Genomic DNA, 24,033 nt, shown 5'->3' with positions numbered 1-24,033 from the left:
AAATACCCAGGGTGCCCAACAGGTAGATGACAGGGTTATAAACTTTGGCCAAAACCTTCCTTTGGACTCTCACAGCATTCACTCAGGTTAAAATTATGGAGAACAAAAGGGACTCTGACAAAGTTGAATATGCTTCAAATAAAAAATGTCTAGATAGGGCTTTATGGTTTACAAAATGTACGTATCTAATCTGATCAAAACTCTATAAAATAGAAAAGGTAAGTGACTACGATGCACTTAAAAATCTCTCTCTCTCTCTCTCTCTCTCTCTCTCCCTCCTCTCTCTCTCTCTCTCTCCCTCCTCTCTCTCTCTCTCACACACACACACACACACACACACACATAAGGAAACGCTGAGACCAGAATACCAGTCTTCCAACTCAAAGTCTATGTTATTTCCATTGGAGAACACTATTATTTTGTCTGGTAAACAAGAAAAATAACAATGGGGCAAAGGCCATAACAACAGGGCCATACACTTTACAGTTTATAAAATCTTATGTACTACTACCATATTTAATCTCTGACTCTGAAAGTAGTAACATTATTCCTATCGTATAAATGAGAGAATCGAGAGCCTGTAACCTGGTGCCTAGTTACTGCAAACTGGAAAGTACTAGCACGTGCGTGAGTGTTTGAGAGAGCAGAGGGATGCACACAGCTAATCCTGTATAGAAGTCTGAAAAGGTAAGGATCCTGGTCATCAAAGATCATTTACCCACAGACCTCGAGATCTGAGAGCATAGTCATTCTCCAGTTCAAATTACCTGGGGACCACCGATCCATGAGTGACCGAGAAATTCCAAAAGCTTTCCGGTCTAAACCTTCTTTAATCAGAATCTCATACCCTACTCTTTTAGGAACACATACAACTCTAACAATCTAAAGTGGGTCAGTATTTCTGAAGGAACAATCTAATCATTTCAAGAGATTACTGAAAACTATAGGCTTAGTGACACTAAAATACTTTGTATTTATTATACATACACACACAATATTAAACAAAACAAGCCATTTACCGGAAGTAATTGGAGTTACTAGTTTTACGTCAACTTACCACTGAAATGCATTGTAATGGAAGTAGACCAAACCAAGACCATATAAAAAGGCAGCATTCTGTAAATAAAGGGAAAAAGAGACTTTTAAGAAAAGCATTGATATGTCTAATGCATATGACGTTAATATAAAATACAGCATCCAAGATGTTTTAAGTCATAAAACGATCTTGCATTACAACATATTTACGATATATTTCTACAACATCAAAACAACAGTGATGAGTCAGCAGATGGCACACAATCCAATCGACTTGGAGAGATTCTCTGGTTTGTTTTTAATCAAACCTGCCCTAAAATTTAAAAAATGTGAAGCAGAATGCCATGGGCACATCTAAAATAAAAACCTATTATTCAGGAATAAGAAAATGCTTGGACTATGCTAATCCTATGCTCTCTTGCTTTTATCTGTATTCTTTCTCTGGTTCTTTGTTTCTTTAACTAGATTTAATTTTATGTTCAGTGCTGCCAGGAAGGTTGTAGTTAGAATTCATAGGAAATGCATAAACCCAGAACAAAATTTTAGTGTTAAAAAAAAATCACATGCTAAAATGACACATTTGGGGCTCTAAACATATAGTGATTCCTTTTGCGGTACAAAACGGAACGATGCTTAACCAGACTCATTCTGATCTTTGGCCTCCAAAATAGGAACCACCTAGCTACTCCTTTTCTCAAAAAGAACAAATGTTTGAGTATTTATTACATGGTTTTTCTTTTTTTTTCTTTTTAACCAATCAGTAAGTAAATCAGTTTTAGTAAACCTTACCTGTTAAAAACAAAAAAACAAAAAAACAAAAAAAAAAGGAAAGCTTTCAACACTGACCCTTGAGAACAAATTTCTCCAAACCTATATTCTCAAACGTGAAAATTTTAGACTCTTAAAATAAATGCTTCTCGCCACACAGTCTTGGGCTGCACCTCTCCAGAAGCATACCCTGAGACAGAGGTTTTAGGATAAGTAGTCTACCTGGGAAGTTACCCTAGCAAATACCAGTAAGGGAGTGGAGAAGTGAGGCAGGGAAGGGAAAGAAGCCAATAAAGGGTACAGTATGGCTGGTTATACAGCTGGGACTGAATCCTACTAGGGATCTCAAGTAGACAGTATGGAACATTCCTAAATCATCTTGCCCTTTCTCAGAGTCATCTTGCCCAAGTGTGAGGGACTAGAGTACTTACTTATCCCACAACTACTATCAGTCACTGGTCAGAGAACAAGAATCAGCGACGTTTAAAGTATAAAGAAAACTGTAAGCAGCCAGGTGACTTTTTGGCAGGCAGTTATTTTTTTTTAATACTAAGCTTCGTTCTAGGATTATATTGTGCATTTCCTCTGAATTTCAAGTACCTTTCTGGAAACACTGAAAAATGTTTCTTAAGTACAATCTTAAAATGTAATAAATTGAAGACTTGATTTCATTCAATCTTCATTACCCCCAGCTTTCCAATCCAGAAAATTACATGCTACAGGAGTATTCACAGATGTGGGCATTCGCAAAGGTCTCAGAAAACCTCTATTTCAAAAGTTTGTATTTTAAAAAATTTTTTCAAATTTGTTTGGAACTGGTTTTTTATCAGGATCATTCATTTATCACCCCATCCCCCACCCCCTGAAATAAGCTGAGCGATTACTAGGTGTCAGGGACAATACTCAAGGGCTGAAGAAGCCAAACTGATTAAAACAGAACTTTCCCTGCTCTCAAGAAGTATACAACCTAAGTGTGTGCAGGTGGTGGGGAGCGGGGAGAACAGTGATAACAAGAATGCAGGAGCAGTTAATTCAGTCATGAAGTGTTCCGCCCAGAAAGTCTAGACTTGAAAGACAACTGTCTTCTTAGGTGAGGGAAAAGGCAGAGAAGGGAGCAGGGCTGAAAAACAGATTGACGTCTTTCACCAATTTTGGTAATTACCCAGAGAAGGTGGTGTGGGGAGTGGTGGAAATAGGACTTTACTGAGGGGAATTTCTGCTTTCGAGAAACACCCTGCATTCTCCCAACGTCCTTACTTTGTTCATAGCTTATCCTTCCCACTCTAGGAAATCCTATCCCTATCCCTGCCACCTTATACATTCTATCCTTATTCAAGATCCACCTTAAATGGCATCTTCACCAGGAAGCTCTGCCGCTTCTCCCACCTCAATCCAGAAGTAATCTTTCCAACCTCCGAATTTCCAACCTCTAAAACTGACCTCAGAGCACAAAGTCTCTATCCTACGGTATGACTATGTAATAGTAAGAACTTAAATTTAACACAAAACGCCAACAACATTTCTTTTTAAAGGCTCTATCCCCACGAGGTGGTGGAGGGCTTCATTTATAGAATCAACAAACAAGGATCAGAAACTTGCTCAAAGAGCCAGCTACTAGTGGGGGACACAGGAACTGAATCTAGGCCTGCCTCCGGAGTTCACTCTTTTAACTACTGTGTTGTTATTTGTGTACTGACTAAATGCCATCTCACCAGACAAAAGTGCCAAAGAGGCAGGAGTGTTAATCATCTGGGTATCCCGTTACTACCTAGCACAGTGCCTTGTACACAGCGGATGCCCCAAGGTTTAGTAAACTGAATCACCCAGTATTTAAGCTCAGTTATTAAATTCAGATCCCTAGATGACATATAGTATGAGGCGTGGTTCCTATTAACCAGGAACTTACATATCTTGGCAAACAGTTAAGTCTCATTTTTCCATAACAGTAAACAATATAATTCAAACATTAATTGAGCATCTGTTATGAATCACAACAGAGTTATCAGCACTGGAAAGATGGTAGAGAACAGATAAAAATCCCTATCCTCAATGAATTTACAACTTAATGACAACAGATTATGAAATTAAGTGCACAATAATATATTCCAAGCTACAACCATTTAAGAGCTAGTGAAGTAAAATAAGGACTAGGAAAGAGGTAGTAGTTGGGTACTGCATCTCAAGGACGGCTAGGAAAGGAGAAGGAAAAACAAGCTATCTCAGCCAGGGGTTCTAAACCACACAGCTTTAGAAACAGTGACCTGGGGGTCTTACATATGCTCTTACATAAATGAATTCCTGGGGCACCTAGGTGGCTCAGTTCGTTAAGTGTCTGACTCTTGGTATCGGCTCAGGTCATGACCTCATGGTTCGTGGGATCGAGGCCCACATCGGGCTCTACGCTGACAGCGTGGATCCTGCTTGGGATTCTCTCTCCCTCTCTCTCAAAATAAATAAACTTTTTTAAAAAATGTGTAATCTTTGGATAGAATAACAATTTGATTGTAGCACCACGAAGCATCCCATACTCCAAGAGTCACCTTTGAAGATAATCATTTTTATACAGGAATATCATTAAGAAATAAAAACACGCCAAACTATTAGAAAAATACCGAATTGCTTAACCTTATTCTTCTCTGATACTAATCCCACATAGGTAGTGGTGCACAGTGGGAACAAAAAAATCTGCTCTTCATCCTACCCAGGAACCAAAAGAGGGGATAGGGAGGCAGAAGGCATTCCAAAACCCCAGGAGTGAATTTCCAAATGCCTTCTGGTTACCTCCACCTGTTGGATATGCTACAAATACCTGAAACTCAACAAATCTTGGACTGAACAGGAGAGTCTGATGTTCTAGCGGTACGGAAAATTTTCAATTTTTTTTTAACGTTTTTATTTATTTTTGAGAAAGACAGAGAGACAGAGCATGAACTGGGGAGGGGCAGAGAGAGAGGGAGACACAGAATCCGAAGGAGGCTCCAGGCTCTGAGCTGTCAGCACACAGCCCTAATGCAGGGTTCAAACCCACGAACCGTGAGATCATGACCTGGGCTGAAGTTGCACCCTTAACTGACTGAGCCACCCAGGCGCCACCCCCCTACGGAAAATTTCAGACAGTGGTAACAATCTCACCAGTTAAGCAAGACAAAAGTAGTCCTATTTTTCTTCTTTTACCTCCTTCCCACCAATAAACGCCATTTACTCTACTTATAAAACTCATTTTACAACCTAAAAGCCTCTGAATCAATCCCCTCTCCATTTTTACTGCCTTTCTCCAAGTAATCTAGGACCCCAACTTTGTCTACCTGGCCTCTTGCAATAGTTTCTTAACTCCTCTCCCAAATTCTAACCTCCCCTTCCGTGTAACCCCTTTCAATTACCTTCCATTACCACTGCCAGTGAGCTTTCAAAAACTCAAACATGACACTGTTCTACCTGAAATTCCTCTGAAGAGTCGCTACAACCTAGGGTGGCTCAAAGGGGCCTCATTTTTTTTTTAGCCTTGCTCAATTTTCCCAATCTCATAGCCTCCACTTCCATCAGGACAAATAACACGCACATCTATGAATAAAATACGCTCTTGCACATTTCTGTGATTTTAAACATGTTTGCTTCTGCTGCTGAAAACCCAAGTGCCGTCTTTCCTTCAACTCACTTCTCAATCTGGGAAATTCCTATCCATCCTTTAACACTTCACTCACCTCTTCTTTCTAGAAGTATTATCTGACACATTTCAAAGCCCAAACAGAGTTAGGTTTTCTGAGACATGTTTCTAAATGAATCTTTTTGTCTATTACAGATATGCTACTTATCCCCTCCACTAGAACAGGAGTCTAAATGGTAGAGAGGGACCCAATCCTTTTTTTGATCCCTATGGGAAAGTAACTGCATGTGTAAGTTATCTAGGAAAGGTTTGCTGCTGAATAAGTCAATCTCTTACAGCCTTAAATAACCTGTTGCACATTTTTTTCATCAAAGAATTTAATACGTTGCTAAATTCAATTTATACCGAATTACTTCCTTAATTTGGACACTTACAAAGAGTCTTCCTACTTATAATATAGTAAAAGATGTTGCTAAAGCTCATTACAGCCATAATGCCCAAAATTACAGCATCAGAGTAAAAGTTCTGCTTCCAAAACGTGTGTAATATTGCATAGTGATCAAGAACTCGGGAGAGTTCATCACTCGGGAGAGTGATCAAGAACTCGGCAGAGGCCATCAGACTTGGGTTGGAATTCCAGTCTTGTCATTTATTATCTATTAAGACTCAGGAAACAAGTTAAATGATCAGTTTCAGAGGGTTGCTCTGAGGAATGAAGTAAGATCAACCAACCATATAAAATACTACCTGGCACCTGAAATTTTTAGGAAAACTAAAGGAGACGGTGTATCTAACACCACCAAAAACTTTTCTGGCACCTGATAATTGCTCCATGGATAAAACATGATACATAAAATTCTTGGGAAGTCTCGGTGCTGTAAAAACAACAACAACAACAACAACAACCCTGCACATTAAAACTAAGAGGACTCAGAAATAAACTAGAGTTACGGACGAGACTCCTCAAAACCTATGCAACATTATAACCAGAGGATTTTCAAAAACAGTCACGGGTTGGTATCCGGAGATGGGCTGAACCATTCAAGCAGGAGGCTCAGCACGGTCATAGGTTGCCACAGTTGATATTAAAAATTAACCAAACAATGGAGTTGGAATGCTGGCACCCCTTTCACTAGAGCAGAGCGGCAATGTCCCTTTCTGACGACGAGGATGCAGGTCCTCGTGGTTCATTTTCTTAAAATCTGGACTCAGCACTCCTGCTGCTAGAGCGACAGCCAAGCTAAGAGCCTTTTCTTTTTTCCTAAGAAGGTTATCATTATATTCCCATTATCTAGAAAAAAAGTTGAAGCGAAACAAGAAGACTTTCAGGTCATACAGCCACAATTCTAATTCCCTAACTAACCAATACCATGAGCTAATCTGTATTACAAGTGTAGTCTACTTTGCAACAACACGTGCACCTTCTCTTCACTGTGTTCTATCCTATTACGATTACAATCAGACAAAGTCAAGTCACTTCTCAGCCTCCCTTGCAGCTCGGGATGCTCATATTGCTACATTCTCGCCAGGCAGAGATGTATGAAGGGGATGTGTATGATTTCATGATTCCCTTAAAGGAAAGGGTTGTTGCTCTCTGCTTCCTCTTCCCCTGTCCAGCTCCTCAGAATGTCCGACCGGCTCCAAGGCATCAGATCAAGACAACTCAAGAAAGGAAAAATACAGACCAATTTCAATCATGAACCAAAATGTCAAGATACTGCATGTTAGTGACCCTGATCCAGAGATACCTAACAATGATAAAAACTCATTACCAGTGTGCACTTACCTCAGAAATACAAGATTGGTTTGAACAGAAAAAATACAAAACTATCTCAGCGGATGCAGAATAAACATTTGCATACAAAAGAAAAATGTTGACTTTTAAAATGAAATGTTTAAAAGTTGGCTTTCATTAGAGTTAAGAAGTTCCTTTCTATTCTCCTATCACCTCTTTCAATCAATGCTGTGCTGGCATCCGAGTTACCTCAACAGCAGGAAAAAGATCAAAAAGAATTGGAAATGAAGAAACAAAATTATCATTAATTAAAAGGTAGGTTAATCTACACGAAAATCCAAGCTAACAAAGTTAAATCAGTCAAGTTAGTAAAAGTTAGTGTGAAATTGCTTGATAAATTTAACTTAACGCATAGAAGCCAACTGCAGTTCTATATATCAGCAGAGATTTTAAAAAATTAAAATGACGTTTATAATAGCAATAAAGCTGTAAGATATAAAATACACTTTATAATATGCACAAGAACTTTATAGAGAAATCATAAAATTTTATTGAGAAAGACAGTAGTCTCTTTACAAGGAGAGTTTCTTTTTTTAATGTACAAAATGTACAAAGTCAATGCAATTCCAATTAATCGTTGGAAGTCACTGTGTTTTACTGAATTTTATGACTCTTCCAGCCCTATAGAAACTGACTAGATATTGAACAAATACTGAGACAAATCGAAGACTCCAGATTGCTGTTGTAAACCCATTTACTATCCATCTGGCCCTTGCCTTCTTTTGCCCACTTTACGCCAACAATAACCCCAGGCTCTAAAACAGGAGTCCACAAATTACAGCCGGTCAAATTTTTTCTTTAAAGCCTAAGAACCAAAACTAATCTTTCCGTACTATAATGGTTACACTGTCTCTTGGCCCACAAAGCCTAAACCATTTACCATTTCATCCTTTTAAGAAACTGTTTGGGCCTCTGCTCTAGACCAACACGTGAAAGTTCCCTAAACACCTATTGTACACTTTCACGTGCTGGCTCAGTTCTCTGCCTCTCCGCATCTCTTAGCTGGAAAACTCCCACTAATCCTTCCCTCAAATTGCAACTTCTCTGTGGAGTCTTTCTCATCCCCACTCCCCACACCCTTTACTCCAAGATACATACTTCTGCCTCCCTCGTGGCCCTCAGCAATGTTTTTGGCCACTTACCAAAAACGTATGTTTATTCGTGTCTCGGCACCTCGAGAGCAGGAACTATATTATCCCTGTATTGCCAACAAAGCCCTTGTTAATGAAGGTAAAAGCCATTTAGTGATGGATATAAATAACGCGATAGAACAAGTCCCTGGGGCACCTGGGTGGCTCAGTTGGTTGAGCATCCAACTTCGGCCCAAGTCATGATCTCAGAGTTCATGAGTTCGAGCCCCACATCAGGCTCTCTGCTGTCAGCTCAGAGCCTGCTTCAGATCCTCTGCCCCTCTCTCTCTGCCCCTCCCCCACTTGCGCTTTCTCAAAAATAAATACAACATTTAAAAAAAGAAAAGAAAAGAAAGAAAAAGTCCCTGAAGAGTCAGAAGATGAGCACAGATTCTACTAGTTCCCTAGTTTCTGCAACTATTAATCAATGGTTCTTTTAGACAAGCATGCTACCATAATTCAAAAGCTTTTCTTTCTTTTTTTAAATTCAAGTGGGGAAAAAAAAGATGGAAAAAGAGTAGGTTTTATTTACTTTAAAAGTTCACAGTTATAAATAAAAGTGTAACAGAATTGTTTAAAAAAGTATACTTAAGAGAAGTCATCAGGAACTTCTTCCCATTTTAACACGTGTCCTTACAGTCTTCTATTTGTAGACTCAAACACATAAGAGCAGTAACAGCACACACTTTTTTATTCCTACCTTTCTACTTCATAGTATAAACCATAACAGCAATTTCTAAACTTTCCTGACTCAGGGGCACCTGGGTGGCTCAGTCAGTGAAGCGTCCGACTCTTGATTTTGGCTCACGTCATGACCTCCCGGTTCATGAGATCGAGCCCCGCATCCAGCTCTGCACTGACAGCCTGCTAACTGCTTGGGATTGTCTGTCTGTCTCTCTGTCTGTCTGTCTGTCTCTCTCTCTCTCTCTCCCTCTCTCTGCTCCTCCCCCACTAGCGCTTGCTGCTCTCTAAACAAACAAACAAACATTAAAGGAAAAAAAAAGTAAACTTTCCTGACTCACGGAAGAGCTTAGGTTTTGCTGCTGTTGCTAAAGGGGATCAGGACATGGTACTATGAAGTATGCCATTTTGGCGTAAGAATAATTTTCAGCTGAAAGCATTCGAGTTCCTTGAATCCCTCGTGTGCAAAAGCAGAGCCTCCTGAAAGAATCCAAGGGTCATAAACTCCCTCCCATAGAGCAACTCTAATGGACTTTGTCACAAGACTATCATTATCTCCCATCTATTCTCCTAAGGGCTCATTTATCTTTCCCAAAAGTTGTTTTCTTTAAGTGTCCTTCCCCGCCCCCCCCCCCCATCACCTACTCAGTTGGCGTATAGCTCCAAATTCTAACCAGCCTTGGAATTACTCATCACTGAGTTCTCCCACAGGTATATGCACTGCATGTATAAACAACTTTTCCCCCTCCTGGTTATCTGTTTTAAGTAATTCACAGGCCCTCACCACGAACTTAAGTAGTCAGAGCAAAGTTTTTCCTCCCTATATTGTGTTCTAAATTATTATGCTATTTCTACACAGTATATAGAGTTGCTGAGTAAGTAAGCTTTTGTTTATTATTAGCTAGCACTAGAAAGCTACTTATTACAATCACTAATAGTCAAGATATAATGGCATGATATAGTAGCCATGAGAGGACTGGCAAATTTTCACCATTTCAAAAATGACTCCTTTGTACTGAACTAGGTAAGAACAAGTACGATTTCTCAAGAAATAAAATTTCTAATTCCATAATAAACATTACTGAGTTTTGGAATGTTAACCAAAAATTAAGATTTAATTACTGATTACAGATCAACTGTCCAACCAGAATTCCAAAAGGCTCTAACAAAAACTAAAGTTTATCATAAGTCAACCACCAAAACTTTTTGGGTAGGAAAACCCAGACTTGAACTGACACAAGTCTTTACTTACCACTTAATATAACCAATCACGCGATCACTGCAGAGATGTAAATATGTTGTTGCCACAGGGGATAGTGTGTAATATAGTAAGGTCATTATTATCTTTCTGAAATCCAAAAAAAAATCCTCCCAACTCTACACAATTCTGGATTCAAGAATTTCAGATGAATAACTGAGACCCTGCAGAATGGGGAATCGTTTTATTTTTCTAAGATCTAATTGTAGAGGACAGGCTTGAAGAGATGTGGTTTGAAGAAGTAAGTACAACTAAAACTCAGGAGATAATTATCTCAGTCATATTTCATTTAAAAATCAATCACATACTTACATTCTTCAATTTACAATACATTGTGGGTATAAATCACACAAAATCAGACAAAATAATACAAAAATAAAAAGTTAAACCTAAACAGTGACTTTCACTGCCGTGAATGTCAATTCGGATCACCACCAGCCACTAAGTATGTTCACTGGGTAAATACTCACTGGATCACAAATAATACTGTTATATTTTTTATCGATACTTAGAAAATAGAAATTAAAGTAAGTGGCATTCATGTCTTTAATTGACAAAAGCTGGCACAAGTTCTTTATCCTGAGAGAACCAAAGATGTCTGTCTACTCCCACGCTTAACCTGGAGAGCTGAGAACCTAACCTACCCCTGACTGTCAATGTTAACACGACTTTGCTAGTCCTCCGTTTTCATTAATTAGCCTTACTTCACTTTTCCATGTGTCCTGCCCAGGCACATCGTTTGTCCATTATTACAGGAACCACCAACTCTTCGTGAAAAGCATCAACAACAGTTTGAGGCCCAAGATTCTCTGAATCCCTTAACTCAAAACTCCTTGCCTAGCCATAACCGCCATATTCAGACCATTACATACGTGGAGATTCTTACCCAATCAAGCTCCCAAACTGAAGACCTGCCTTAAGACAAAGTTTCACTTCTCAATCAAGTCTGACCTCACTTTCCTCCCTGTGATAACAACAAAGCTTTGCAGAAGTGGTGTTCTTCTTTACCCTGATAAGCAATAAACTTGGGTTTGTGTTCTTCGTATTTGGGGAGTCAGTTGACCCTCGGGAGGATCTCAAATTGCTTGTTAAGAACTCTACAATAAGACACTACCAATGATAAATGATTCTGATGGCTAATTAGTATTCCATGTATTGGGCATTCGGTAATTATGTTCTCTTATTATCACAAATATCTACAGTAAGTTGTTAAATAATAAATTCTATATTAAGCTTTCCTTATTATAGGTAAGATTAGAGGGAGTTCCACTTCTGGCAATGGTAGACTAATCCGTTTTGTACTTAATTTCTCTCTTCTATCTGAATAATTATAGCTAGAAAAGCTAGACAAAATATTGTTTTGCATCTGTTTTCAAGCATCAGACAACTACCAGGCATCAGGAACTTGCAAAGTTATAATCAGCAACAGCCAAAATTCATTAAAAACCAAGTGTCTTTCAACAACAAAATGAATAAGTTGTGGCATATTCATGTAAAGAAATATTATACCACAATGAAAACAAACTACTGCAATATACAACTACAGGGGTGACTCTACCATATACGGTACTGAGTGAAAGAAGACAGACTTAAAAAATATGCTGCACGATTACATTTTTATTAAGTTCAAAAGCAAGCAAAGTGGTATCCATACATATCACACTACTGCTTCCAATGAAGGCTAAGTAAGATGATACTGGAGAAGACCCTCCTAGAGGTAATAAATATAAATAACTACAGTTTTATAAAAATTATAAACTCTAGTTTATAGAATGTACAATACATAAAATAAAGCAGCTAACAAAAGGCACTCAAAAGTAAACAGAAACAGGCAGATTCTGGTGGAAAGATGTGGCTGTCTGAATAGTGGCCCCCAAAACGTCAATATCCTGAGAAATTTACCTTACAAGGCAAAAGATACTTCACAGTTGTGATAAAATGAAGGATCGTCAGATGGGAAGATTATCCTGCATTATCCAGGTTAGACACAAGGGTCCTTAATAAGAGGGGACAAGAAAGTTAAAGGCCAAGGAAGGCAACGTGGGGTCAAAATGCAATAAGATACAGGGTTATGAGCCAGAAGAATGTGGGCAAACTTCAGAAGCTGGAAAAAAAGGCAAGCAAACAGACGCTACAATAGAGCCTTCAGAAGGAACCAGCCTTACGGATAACTTGACTTAACCCCCTAAGACTCATTTGGGACTCTGACTTTCAAACTGTAAGATAATTAAATTTGTGTTTTTAGCCACTATATTTGTGGTAATTTGTTAAAGCAGCCATAGGAAACCAATACAGAAGGCCATGCTCAGAGGATGGAAAGTTGTAAGGACTGAGCTCGATTTTCCTGGCTACTAACTTGGTGCCAGGCATAGCACACAGGAGTGGGTCACTAGTAGAGAAAGCAGTCTTTCTAATATAGACAACCAGAAGACTGGAACCAGGAGAAATCACAACCCACTAAATTAAAACAAATTCCAGAAAACAAAGAGCCACAGAAGAGAATTCTAAATTCTATCAACATGTCTGACTGACTCCTGCATGCAAGTTACAGACTTAACACAGCTAAAGACAAAAGATCTAAATTGATACTTAAGTTGTACTCCAAGGAAGTGAGTTTGCAGTTCAAGTCCAATACAGATAACTGCCTGATAAAAGACAAAAATCAAACACACATACACACTCACTAGAAGAAAATAATAGAACCAAGAGTTAGCATAATTTTCATAATGACCAGTCCCCCACACAAAATTACACACCATATAAAGATCCAGGAAAACAGAACACATTCTCAGGAAAGAAGAAAATCAACTGAAACCAAACCCAAAATGATAAAGATACTAGAAAATAGCAGACAAGAACTTTACAGTGGCTATTCTAATTATCATCAACAAAATACGCTCATAATAAATAGACAGGAAATCTCAACAGAGAAAGAGAAATAATAACCCAATGAAGACTCTATAACTGTTAAACAGAATATCTGAAATAAAATTCAATGGACTGAGTTAATAATTAAATAACAACAAAGGAAAGAAAAAATAAACTTTGAAACAGAAAAATTATCCAATGTGGAGACCACAGAGAAAAAGAAAAAATAAGAGCCCTTCAGGGACATTTACATAAAGACAAATTATCTAACTTGCATGGAATTGGGTTCCCAGAAGAAAAGAGAATGAACAAAAAAATTATTTGAAGAAATAATGACAAAACTTTCCCCTATTTAATGCAATTTCAAAATCCTCCAACAGGATAAATATGAAGACAACCATGAAGAGGTAGATCATGATCAGGCCAAAGAGAAAAAGCAAATCATGAAAGAAGCAAACAAATGGTGTACAGGGACAGTGTTTCAATTAAGAGCTAATTTCTCATCAGGAAATATGGAGGCAAGAAGTCAGAACTTCACTTAAAAAAAAAAAAAAAAAAAAGGCAAGCCAACCCATAATTCCATACCCAGCAAAAATGACCTTCAAAAATGAAGTCGGGGGAAAAAAAAAAAAAAATATATATATATATATATATGGTAATGAAGAGTATCAGAAATGGTAACCATATGGGTAAATACAAGCAATTACTACTGCACTGTAATACATGGACCTGTTCAAAGCAAAAGAACATCATCTTGTGGAGTTAATAAACTTAATACATATTGTAACAACTGTCACATAAAGGCCATGGCTGGGTAAGACGTGAATCTATATAACTGCACACTTTCTACATTTTATGTGAACTGATACAACATTAACGGACACTTGACTGGTAAAAATTAACAATATATACTATAATCCCTAGAACCACCAGTGAACAAATAATGGAAAGAACAGCTGGAACAGATAACAGGAAAAGTAAAGTGAAATTGTAAAAAAGATTGAAGTATAAAAAAGGGGTAAGGGAAGTAAGCAGGAAGGAACATAAGACCAAGAAACTGAGTGGACAAACATAAAAGGAAAAATCAAATTTAAAGATGCAAACCCAATCATATAAATGAGTGCATTACTGTGAATGGTTAAACAATACGAGTAAAAAACCGACTTTCAGATTGGGTAAAAAAGCAAGACACATTTATAAATTGTCTACAAAAGAAGAATTGTAAAAATAAAGACACCAATAGGTTGGAAGGAAAAGGATCTCACATAAATTACAAGCCTAAGGACAGGATGGCTGTATTAAAATCAGATGACATATGTCAAGACAAAAGGAATAACCAGAGGTAAATAAAAATATTTTATAATGTAAAAGGGTCAATTCATCAGATAAAAATAGCAATCATAAATGTGTGCATACTAGTAAGAAAACTTCAAAATGTATTTTTTTAAGTGCAAAATTAAACGACAATTCCAAAATCATAAGAGAACTCTCAGCATATGACAAAGACAAAAATCAAAGATAGAAATTTGAAAAACACTATCGACTGCCTTTACCTGTTGTTTTTAGCATGGTACAACCAAAAATGCAAATCATGTGGCTGTTTTCAAGTGCTGAACCAATAAAATAGTCTCAACATATTTCAAAAGAATGAAATCATACGAAGTATGTTGTATAAGTAAAACGGAGTTAGAAATCATTAACAACAAGATATCTAAAATAACCCAAATATTTTGAAATTATACAATTTATATCCGAATAACCCATGGGTCAGAAGAAAGCACAAGTAGAAGACATTTTCAAATAAAATGATAACAAAAATACAAAATATAAAAATTTGTGGGACACAATTAAAGCACTGCTAAGAGAACCATATAACTTTAAATACTTATATTAGGGGAAAAAAGATAGACAATCAATCATCTAAGCTTCCACCTGAAGAAATAATGAGAGGAGCGTCTGGGTAGGACTCAGTGGGTTAAATGTTCCCCTCTTGATTAGGCTCAGGTAGTAATCTCACAGCCCTGTGTGGGGCTCCGTGCTGGGCATGGAGCCTGCTTAAGATTCTCCCTCCCTCTCCCTTTGGCCCACCCCTGCTCAAGGGGGTATGCACAGGAACTCTCTCCAAAAGAAAAAAGAAATAATAAGAAAATTAAGCACAGAGTGAGCAGAACAAATACAAAAGACAATCAGGAATCAATGAAATAGAGAATCAATGAAATATGAAACAGGAAAACAATACTAAAAAAAGAAAAACCTACGGAACAAAGTTTTGTTTTTTTTTTTTTTTACAAAGATCAATAAAACTGATAAGCCTCTAGCCAGGCTGATCAAGAAAAAAATATATATCAGAACAAAAGAGGGCATACTTCATACCGATTCTACAGTTATTAAAAGGAAAGAGAGTTGTAAGACAGTAAATCTAAAATTATCGTTGGGGAACGCCATTGAAAAGAACACTTGTACAGCATACATACTAAACCCAGTTAAGGCCTCTTTATAAACTTTTAAGATTTGGCAGGTGGGTGCAGGGAACTATTCATCTCACAGCAGCCCAAGACAAGCCTCATACATAAGTTCCTTTGCTTATTAAAAGTGCCACCTACCAACCTGGCGTGGGCCTGCCCCTTTCTTGGCTGGTCTCTCCCTGCCTTCTGAGTACAGGAACCAGTTTCAGAGTTGCTCTTCAAAAGGCACAATTAAGAAAACAAAAGGGCAAGACAAAGACTGTGAGAAAGTATTTCCAATACCGGGATCTGACAAAGGGCTTTCCTCCAGAATACATAAACAGCCCATCCAACTCAAGACAAAAAAAGAAGTTAAAAATGAGCAAAAGGTGTAAGCAGGTAAATTAACAAAAGAAAAGGCCAAAAGCACACACAAGATGCTCAACATCACTATCATCAGGAAAATGCACATAAAACCAAGATGAAAAACCTACTAGAATGGCTAAAGTCAAGTTACTAGTTGGAATGTAAAATGGTAGAGCCACTTTGGAAACCAGTCTGGCCGTTAAACGTACAACTGCAATGTGACCCAGGATTTCCAAATCCTACGTACATATCCCAAGAAAAATGAAAACCTATGGTCACACGAAGACCAATAATGTTCACAGCATTTCATTTATACGTACCTAAAGAAATATAAAGCTGGACACAACACAATATCTATCAACTGATAAGCAGAATAACTGTGGCATAATCATTCTATGAAATACTACTTAAAGCTTAAAAAGAAGACAGTATTAACACTCACAATAACATGGATGAGTCTCAAAATTAGCATGCTAAGTGAAAGACATGAAAAGCAAAAAAATACTTGGATCCAGCTGTGGGCATTCTAGGAAAGGCAAAATTAGAGAGATAGAAAGCAAATAATTAACTGGGACCGGGGGTCAAGAATGGGCCTCAACTGTAAAGGGGCACAAGGGAACACTGAGCGACAGAAGTGTTCTGTATCTTAATTGTAGTAATGGTTACACAACCTCATATATACTGCCAAAACACAGCAAGCTTGTACACTTAAAATAAATAATGTAAATTATAATTCAAAAAAGCCAGAGGAAAAAAATCATCAGATATTTGCGTGGACCTAAACAATTTAGTTTATTTAGAAAAACAACCAAGAAAGGACAGCCAAGAAAATCCTAAAAACAAGAACAATGGGGAAAGGGTACCAGAGTGCTACTATATATTAAAATATATTAGGGGCACCTGGGTGGCTCAGTCAGCTGGGTGTCCGACGTCGGCTCAGGTCATGATCTCACATGGTTTGTGAGTTCGAGCCCCACGTCAGGCTCTGTGCTGACAGCTCAGAGCCTGGAGCCTGTTTCGGATTCTGTGCCTCCCTCTCCCTTTCTCTGCCCCTCCCTGGCTCACACTGTCTGTCAAAAATAAATAAACATTAAAAAAATAATAAAAAAGAATATACATAAATAGCTAATATGTTCACAAAAAGATGCTAAACATCATCGGCCATTTGAAAAATGGAAATAAACAGTATAACAAGATGCTACTTCACACCCACGTGAATGGCTGGCTACACTCAAAAACTGAACAATTGTAAGCACTGACAAGATGTGGAGAAACTGAAACCCTTTACATTACACGAATGTAAAATGTTATAGCCACTCTGGGAAAACAGTTTCTTAAAATGTTAAATACAGATTTACTCTACAGCTCAGCAATTGCACTCCTGGCTATCTACCCTAGAGGACTGAAAATATCCGTCCACACAAAACATGTACAACACACATGTTCAAAGCGGCATTAGTCACAATAGCCAAAAAGTGACAACTAAAATGCTCATCAACTAATGAATGAATAAAATGTGGCATAGCCATACAATGGAATATTACTAATAACTAAAGAAATAAAGTATTAATAAATGCTACAAATGGATCAACCTTGAAAACGTATGCTTAGTGAAAGAAGCCAGTCACAAAAAAATATGTAAGATATGATCCCATATATACCAAACATCCAGAAATACAAATACATAGAGACAAAAAGTAGATTAGTGCTTGCCAGAGGTTGGGCCTGAGGTTTCATTATGGGGGAGATGAACATGTCCTAAAATAAGACTGTGGTTACAGTTGTACAACTCTAAAAATTTACTAAAAGTCACTGAATTGCATAGTTAAAACAGGTGAATTTTATGCTATGTAAAAACTGCATTTCAATGAGCTTTAAAGATAATGGGAATGCAAGCTGGTGCAGCCACTCTGGAAAAACAGTATGGAGGTTCCTCAAAAAACTAAAAATAGAACTACCCTACGACCCAGCAGTTGCACTACTAGGCATTCATCCACAGGATATAGGTGTGCTGTTTCGAAGGGACACGTGCACCCGCATGTTTATAGCAGCACGATCAACAATAGCCAAAGTATGGAAAGAGCCCAAATGTCCAAAAATGGATGAATGGATAAAGATGTGGTGTGTATGTGTATATGTACACACACACACACACACACACACACATACACAATGGAGTATTACTCGGCAATCAAAAAGAATGAAATCTTGCCATTTGCAACTACGTGGATGGAACTGGAGGCTATTATGCTAAGTGAAATTAGAAAAAGACACAAATCACAGGACTTCACTCATATGAGGACTTTAAGAGACAAAACAGATGAACATAAGGAAAGAGAAACAAAAATAATATAAAAACAGGGAGGGGGAAAAAACAGAAGAGACTCATAAATATGGAGAACAAACTGAGGGTTACTGGAGGGGGTGTGGGAGGGGGGATGGGCTAAATGGGTAAGGAGCACTAAGGAATCTATTCCTGAAATCATTGTTGCACTACATGCTAACTAATTTGGATGTCAATTTTAAAAAATAATAAATTAAAAAAAAAAGAAATAGTAAAAAATAATAATAATAATAATAATAATAATAATAATAATAAATAAAAAAACATAAGACTAGAGAAAGTATTCTCAATACATTTTTTAAATTACCAAAATATACTGTCAAAACTTCTACAAATCAAAAAGAAAGATAAACTAGGTGATGGAAAAATAAAATACATCTTAAAAACCCAAAATGGCAATTTAAAGAAACCCCACTCGTCAATAAATTTATGCTTAAAAATAAACATGATGTGAAGATTAACCTGCCCCGGTAACTTTATGAAGTACTTAAACTAAGAAAATGGATGACTCACTATTATGCACAGTTCTTCATTTAGGTGAGACTTTTAAACAACGGTTAGGTTTGGGGCGCCTGGGTGGCTCAGTGGTTCCAGTCAGCCCTGCATTGGGCTCTCTGCTGTCAGCACAGAACCCGCTTCAGATCCTCTGTCCCCCCCCCCCCCGACCCTCCCCTGCTCGCTCTCTCTCTCTCTCAAAACTAAATAAACATTTAAAAAAAAAAAATAAAGGCTCAACTGTCCTCTGAGCTCCAATCATAGACAAACTGTACTAAAAAGGATTACAATTTTCCCATTATGCCTCGCCTTTTCAGTCTCATACACCCATCTTCAGCCGTCTTTTATTCCCAGGTACCAACTTAAGACCAAAAAAACAAAGAATCATTTTGTTGCCGTTGGTTATACTTGCTTTTAAATTCCTGCTCTTAAGATCATCTTTGGCCAATAAACTGTGTCAGAGCAATCTCTCTCTCTTAATAAAATATAAAGTGGTTCACACAAAATAGTACAAAGAACATTCATATTTTTTCTTTCCAATTCCTTTTCCTTAGAAGTAGTATTTTTAAGTAATTAACAAAACAAAGAAAAAAAGAACACAGTTTATTTTGAGCATAATCAGTAGTAATCAGCCCAAAAAATAAATAGGAAACAGACATGCAAATGTTCACTAACCTTCCAGTAGTCAGATTGTAAACTGTAGTACCTCTGGTATGCAGATAATGCTGAAAAAGGGAAAATAAGTATGAGTTGCAATTATGTCCCATTTCAAAATCAACAATACATGTTTTTAGAAACATTATAACAAGCCTCCCACCATACCCACCACCTCCCAACAGACAGTGATATTTAAGAGCAAACAATTTAGAAATCTGGGGCCTCCCCCTCCTCATAGTCAGACATAGTAACAAATGTCAAATATATAGGAGTTCATGAATGTAAAACTGCACTCACATCTCAAACCTAAGCTTGAACAGAATCTAGGCTTCCTCTTGAATCAACATGACCTTCCTCACAGACCAAATCTGATAAAAGGATTAAGATTTTCTGAGTCTACTCCAGAATACGATGGGTTATTTGTTCCCACAAGGGACCTCACTTCTAAGAATGAGCAAGAGCTCAACCACCTCCAAGAGCAAAGGGAGTATTTCTTTTGCGATGCTTTTTTTTCACAAAAAAATCCATCCCACAATTACCTTGCTCCAACTCAATTCTAAAACAGGGCATCACACAACCCTAAATCCCCAAGGCATAAAAGGCTTTGGGAGAAACTACAGTTCCTGTGGATCTAAAAACTCAGTGAGGGGGCACCTGGGTGGCTCAGTCAGTTAAGCATCCAACTTCGGCTCAGGTCACTCAGGTCACGGGTTCGAGCCCCGAGTCGGGCTCTGTGCTGACAGCTCAGAGCCTGGAGCCTGCTTCAGATTCTGTGTCTCCCTCTCTCTCTGCCCCTCCCCCCCCCACCCTGCGCGCGCTCTCTCTCTCAGAAATAAACATTAAAAATTTTTTTTTAGGGGCGCCTGGGTGGCGCAGTCGGTTAAGCGTCCGACTTCAGCCAGGTCACGATCTCGCGGTCCGTGAGTTCGAGCCCCGCGTCGGGCTCTGGGCTGATGGCTCGGAGCCTGGAGCCTGTTTCCGATTCTGTGTCTCCCTCTCTCTCTGCCCCTCCCCCGTTCATGCTCTGTCTCTCTCTGTCCCAAAAATAAATAAACGTTGAAAAAAAAAAATTTTTTTTTTAACTCAGAGGGGGGTTTTAAAAAAAGTAAAATAAAAATTATATACACACATTAGAACTGGCAGTGAGAGCCCTTTTTAAAAATTGATGAGCGAGGCGCCTGAGTGGCTCAGTTGGTTGAGCATCCGATTTTGGCTCAGGTAATGATCTCACGGTTCGTGAATTCGAGCCCCGCATCGGGCTCTGTGCTGACAGCTCGGAGCCTGGAGCCTGCTTCGGATTCTGTGTCCCCCTTGCTCCGCCCCACCCCTGCTTGTGCTGTGTCTCTGTCTTTCAAAAATGAATAAACATAAAAACATTTTTTTAATTGATGAGCAACAAGTCATGGAGGGTGTGATGTACAGCATGGTTGACTACAGTTAATAATACTGTACCACAAATTTGAAAGTTGATGGGTAAATCTTAAAAGTTCTTATCACAAGAAAAAAATTTTTTAATGTTCATTTATTTTGAGAGAGAGCATGCAGAGGAGGTGAGGAGGGCAGAGGGGAGGGGGACGGGAAGAAGGGGAGGGAGGGGGGAGGGAGAAAGCGGAAGGGAGAGAAGGGGAGGGGGAGAAGGAAGGAGGGAGGGAGAATCGCAAGCAGGTTCCACTCCATCAGCACAGCACCCAACATGGGGACTTGAGCTCATGAACCGTGAGATCATGACCAGAGCCAAAACCAAGAGTTGGACGCTTAACCGACTGAGCCACCTAGGCACCCCAAGAAAAAAACATTTATGTACAGTAATGGATGTTAACTACTTATTGTGATTTTGCAATGTATATATTGAACCATTATGCTGTATAGCATCTGAAACTAATGGTATACATCAAGTATACCTCAATTAAAAAAAGACTTGGATTTTTCAAATAAGACTTAACAAATGCAATAAAATTTTACAATGATAAAAATGGAGGGAAATGGAAATTAACATTTTCTAGAATTACATGTATAATGCTTCCATACTGTTTATCAGTAAACAGCCAAAATATATATGAATACAATCCAGAGAACGTTCTAAGCAAGTTCAAATTAGAGAAGCATTACCCAAAAACATCATTACATATCTGAATAAGTAACTTAAATAATGTTCATCTTTTGGCATAAAGATGATGCCAACCAACCTATCCTTGGAAGCACATCCAGTTTTGGTGAACAGCTGATTGCAAATCATCCTGCATTTTCTAGTTGTTCACACATGATTTGTGCTAGTTCATAAAGGTCATTGATTAATGGTCTTCTAAAAAGAAAAGTAAACCAACTTATTTATCAAACTAGCTGGAAGAGAATAGTCAAACAAGGTTCATGTCCAGAAATCATCACTGATTTATAAAAGACAGTCATGGGAAAGGTATTCTCCCTCTACTGCTGGATGCGAACAAGGAAGCATATATATCACCAAATGCCACCACAAAGGGAACTATGTTTAGTATGAAGCCCATAGAAGAGAAACAAGTGGAAAGTAGCTGGATACTTCTAGACCTCAAACTAGGCCTAGTACACAACTCACCTGTGAACTTCCAATTATGGGAGGCGATTAATGTGCTTATTATTTAAGCTAGAATCAGGTCTTTGCTTTTGAGCCTAAAAATATCCTAACCAACAGAAGTCCAAGTCTCTAGCAATTTTGTCCGGTCACCATGTCAAATCTGGACTGCCCTTTTAATGATGCTATAGAATCCCAACAACTTTGGAAGGTTGTATTTCCAATAACCTAATAATATATGTTATGTGACTTCGTAAAATTCACATTTTAGAATTAGAGGAGCCCTTAAAGAGATAATATGGTACTTCCAAAGTAACTGAAACTGAAGCCTATGTGACTATCAGTTGGGAGAAACATGGCATCTGTACTACAATATGATTAACCAAGAAATAAATATAAACCCTCAAATTCAAAGTCAACAAACTGCCAGCATAAATCTGTAAATCACACATTTCCTTCCATGAGCATTTGTTACCTTTCCACTCATTTACACATTTCTCAACAATTATTACTTTACCCCATTAGACCTAGCATTCTATTCTAAGAAAAGATCTTAACATATTTTATGATTCCTGATCCAAATAAATCATTCAAACTCTAAAGACTATAAAAGTGCCCATCACCAGAGTCTCTCTAGTGAAATCCTTTTATTCAAAGCAAAGCCATCATTTCAAATCTCTAAGTCAGTTACTCTATCCACGAAAAAGAATTCCTAGTCCACTACAACTACATTTTTCTAAAGTCCTTAATAGAGAATAAGGGGAATCATTTCTTTGGACATCCTTATAATGCTTAAACCTTTTTCACAATGACTGTAGCATATATCTTACTAGGCTCTTACTTCCCTAAATCATCTCATCTTCACTTTGTGATCCCTGAGTTCTTCACCAGTTCAAGAAGTCCTTCTTCACCCCACTAGGCAATCTTTTTAACATTACTTCAGGCAAAACTTTTGTTTGCTTTTGCCACCTAACAAAGAGTGATGTGCCCAAAACAAATTAATATCAACTCGCTATCAACCAACTGCCAAAGCTCACATCTTTTTAATCCTGGGAAGCGACTTTATTTATGAACAAACTTCAAATTACTTTTGCATAATTTTGAGTTTTATTTCATTTTTAAATAAGCACAGGTAGTCTTTTTGGATTAAAAAAAAAGAAAAATATAATTTAAAAGATTATTTAAAAACTGTCAAAGTACTAACAAAGAAGCTAGGCCTGAAAAAAATAAAGACGAGAGAAAACAATGAGAAGCAAGTTAAATTTAACTATTATAACAACTTAAGTGTTCTTTAATCTTTCTCCCATGTTCATTATTTGGCCCTTGACCTCATGAAAACAGAAGAGGAAGAAACAAGGAAATTTTCAAGGATAAAAGAATCACCTATACAGATGAGAAAAGGGTACTATACACAGTCATTTGTCCTTCATAGCCATGCTATATACATACCATTTTTCATACATGAAAATGATAAAATTAAATAATAATAATGGAAATAGCCCAAACTGGGAAAACGTTAAGGAAATAGGCAGCTTTTTCATTCTACTAGTGCTATAAGTATAAATTAGTAAAACTTTTTTGTAGCTTAATTTAGCACTCAAAAGTTTTAATAGTTAACCCTTGCACAACACAGTTGAAAATCCACATGGAACTTTCAACTCCCCAGAAATTTTACTAATAGCCTACTGTTGACTGAAAGCTTTAACATAAAGAGTCGATTAACATGTATTTTGCACGTTACATGTATTATATACTGTCTTCTTTTTTTTTTTTTTAATTTTTTTTTCAACGTTTATTTATTTTTGGGACAGAGAGAGACAGAGCATGAACGGGGGAGGGGCAGAGAGAGAGGGAGACACAGAATCGGAAACAGGCTCCAGGCTCTGAGCCATCAGCCCAGAGCCTGACGCGGGGCTCGAACTCACGGACCGCGAGATCGTGACCTGGCTGAAGTCGGACGCTTAACCGACTGCACCACCCAGGTGCCCCTATACTGTATTCTTAAAGTAAGCTAATGTTAAGAAAATGTTAATAAAATCC

General features: G+C 37.9%; 1 protein-coding gene across 8 annotated transcripts in view; it reads right to left on the bottom strand.

Annotated features, from left to right (window-relative positions):
• The window catches only part of KDM6A (lysine demethylase 6A), a 207,304-nt gene that overhangs the window by 105,879 nt on the left and 77,392 nt on the right, over window positions 1–24,033 (bottom strand). For all 8 annotated transcript variants that reach the window (XM_043570230.1, XM_043570232.1, XM_043570227.1 and 5 more), the window contains exons 4-5: window positions 19,464–19,513; window positions 1,058–1,116 (exon numbers count right to left, since the gene is read on the bottom strand). In XM_043570230.1, the coding sequence (XP_043426165.1) occupies window positions 1,058–1,116; window positions 19,464–19,513 (109 nt within the window). The remainder of the gene's footprint in view (window positions 1–1,057; window positions 1,117–19,463; window positions 19,514–24,033) is intronic.

Source organism: Prionailurus bengalensis, chromosome X (assembly GCF_016509475.1).
Source record: "Prionailurus bengalensis isolate Pbe53 chromosome X, Fcat_Pben_1.1_paternal_pri, whole genome shotgun sequence".
NCBI lineage: Eukaryota > Metazoa > Chordata > Mammalia > Carnivora > Felidae > Prionailurus > Prionailurus bengalensis.
Note: the sequence above shows the minus strand (reverse complement) of the source record. Positions and strands in the feature narration are given on the sequence as shown.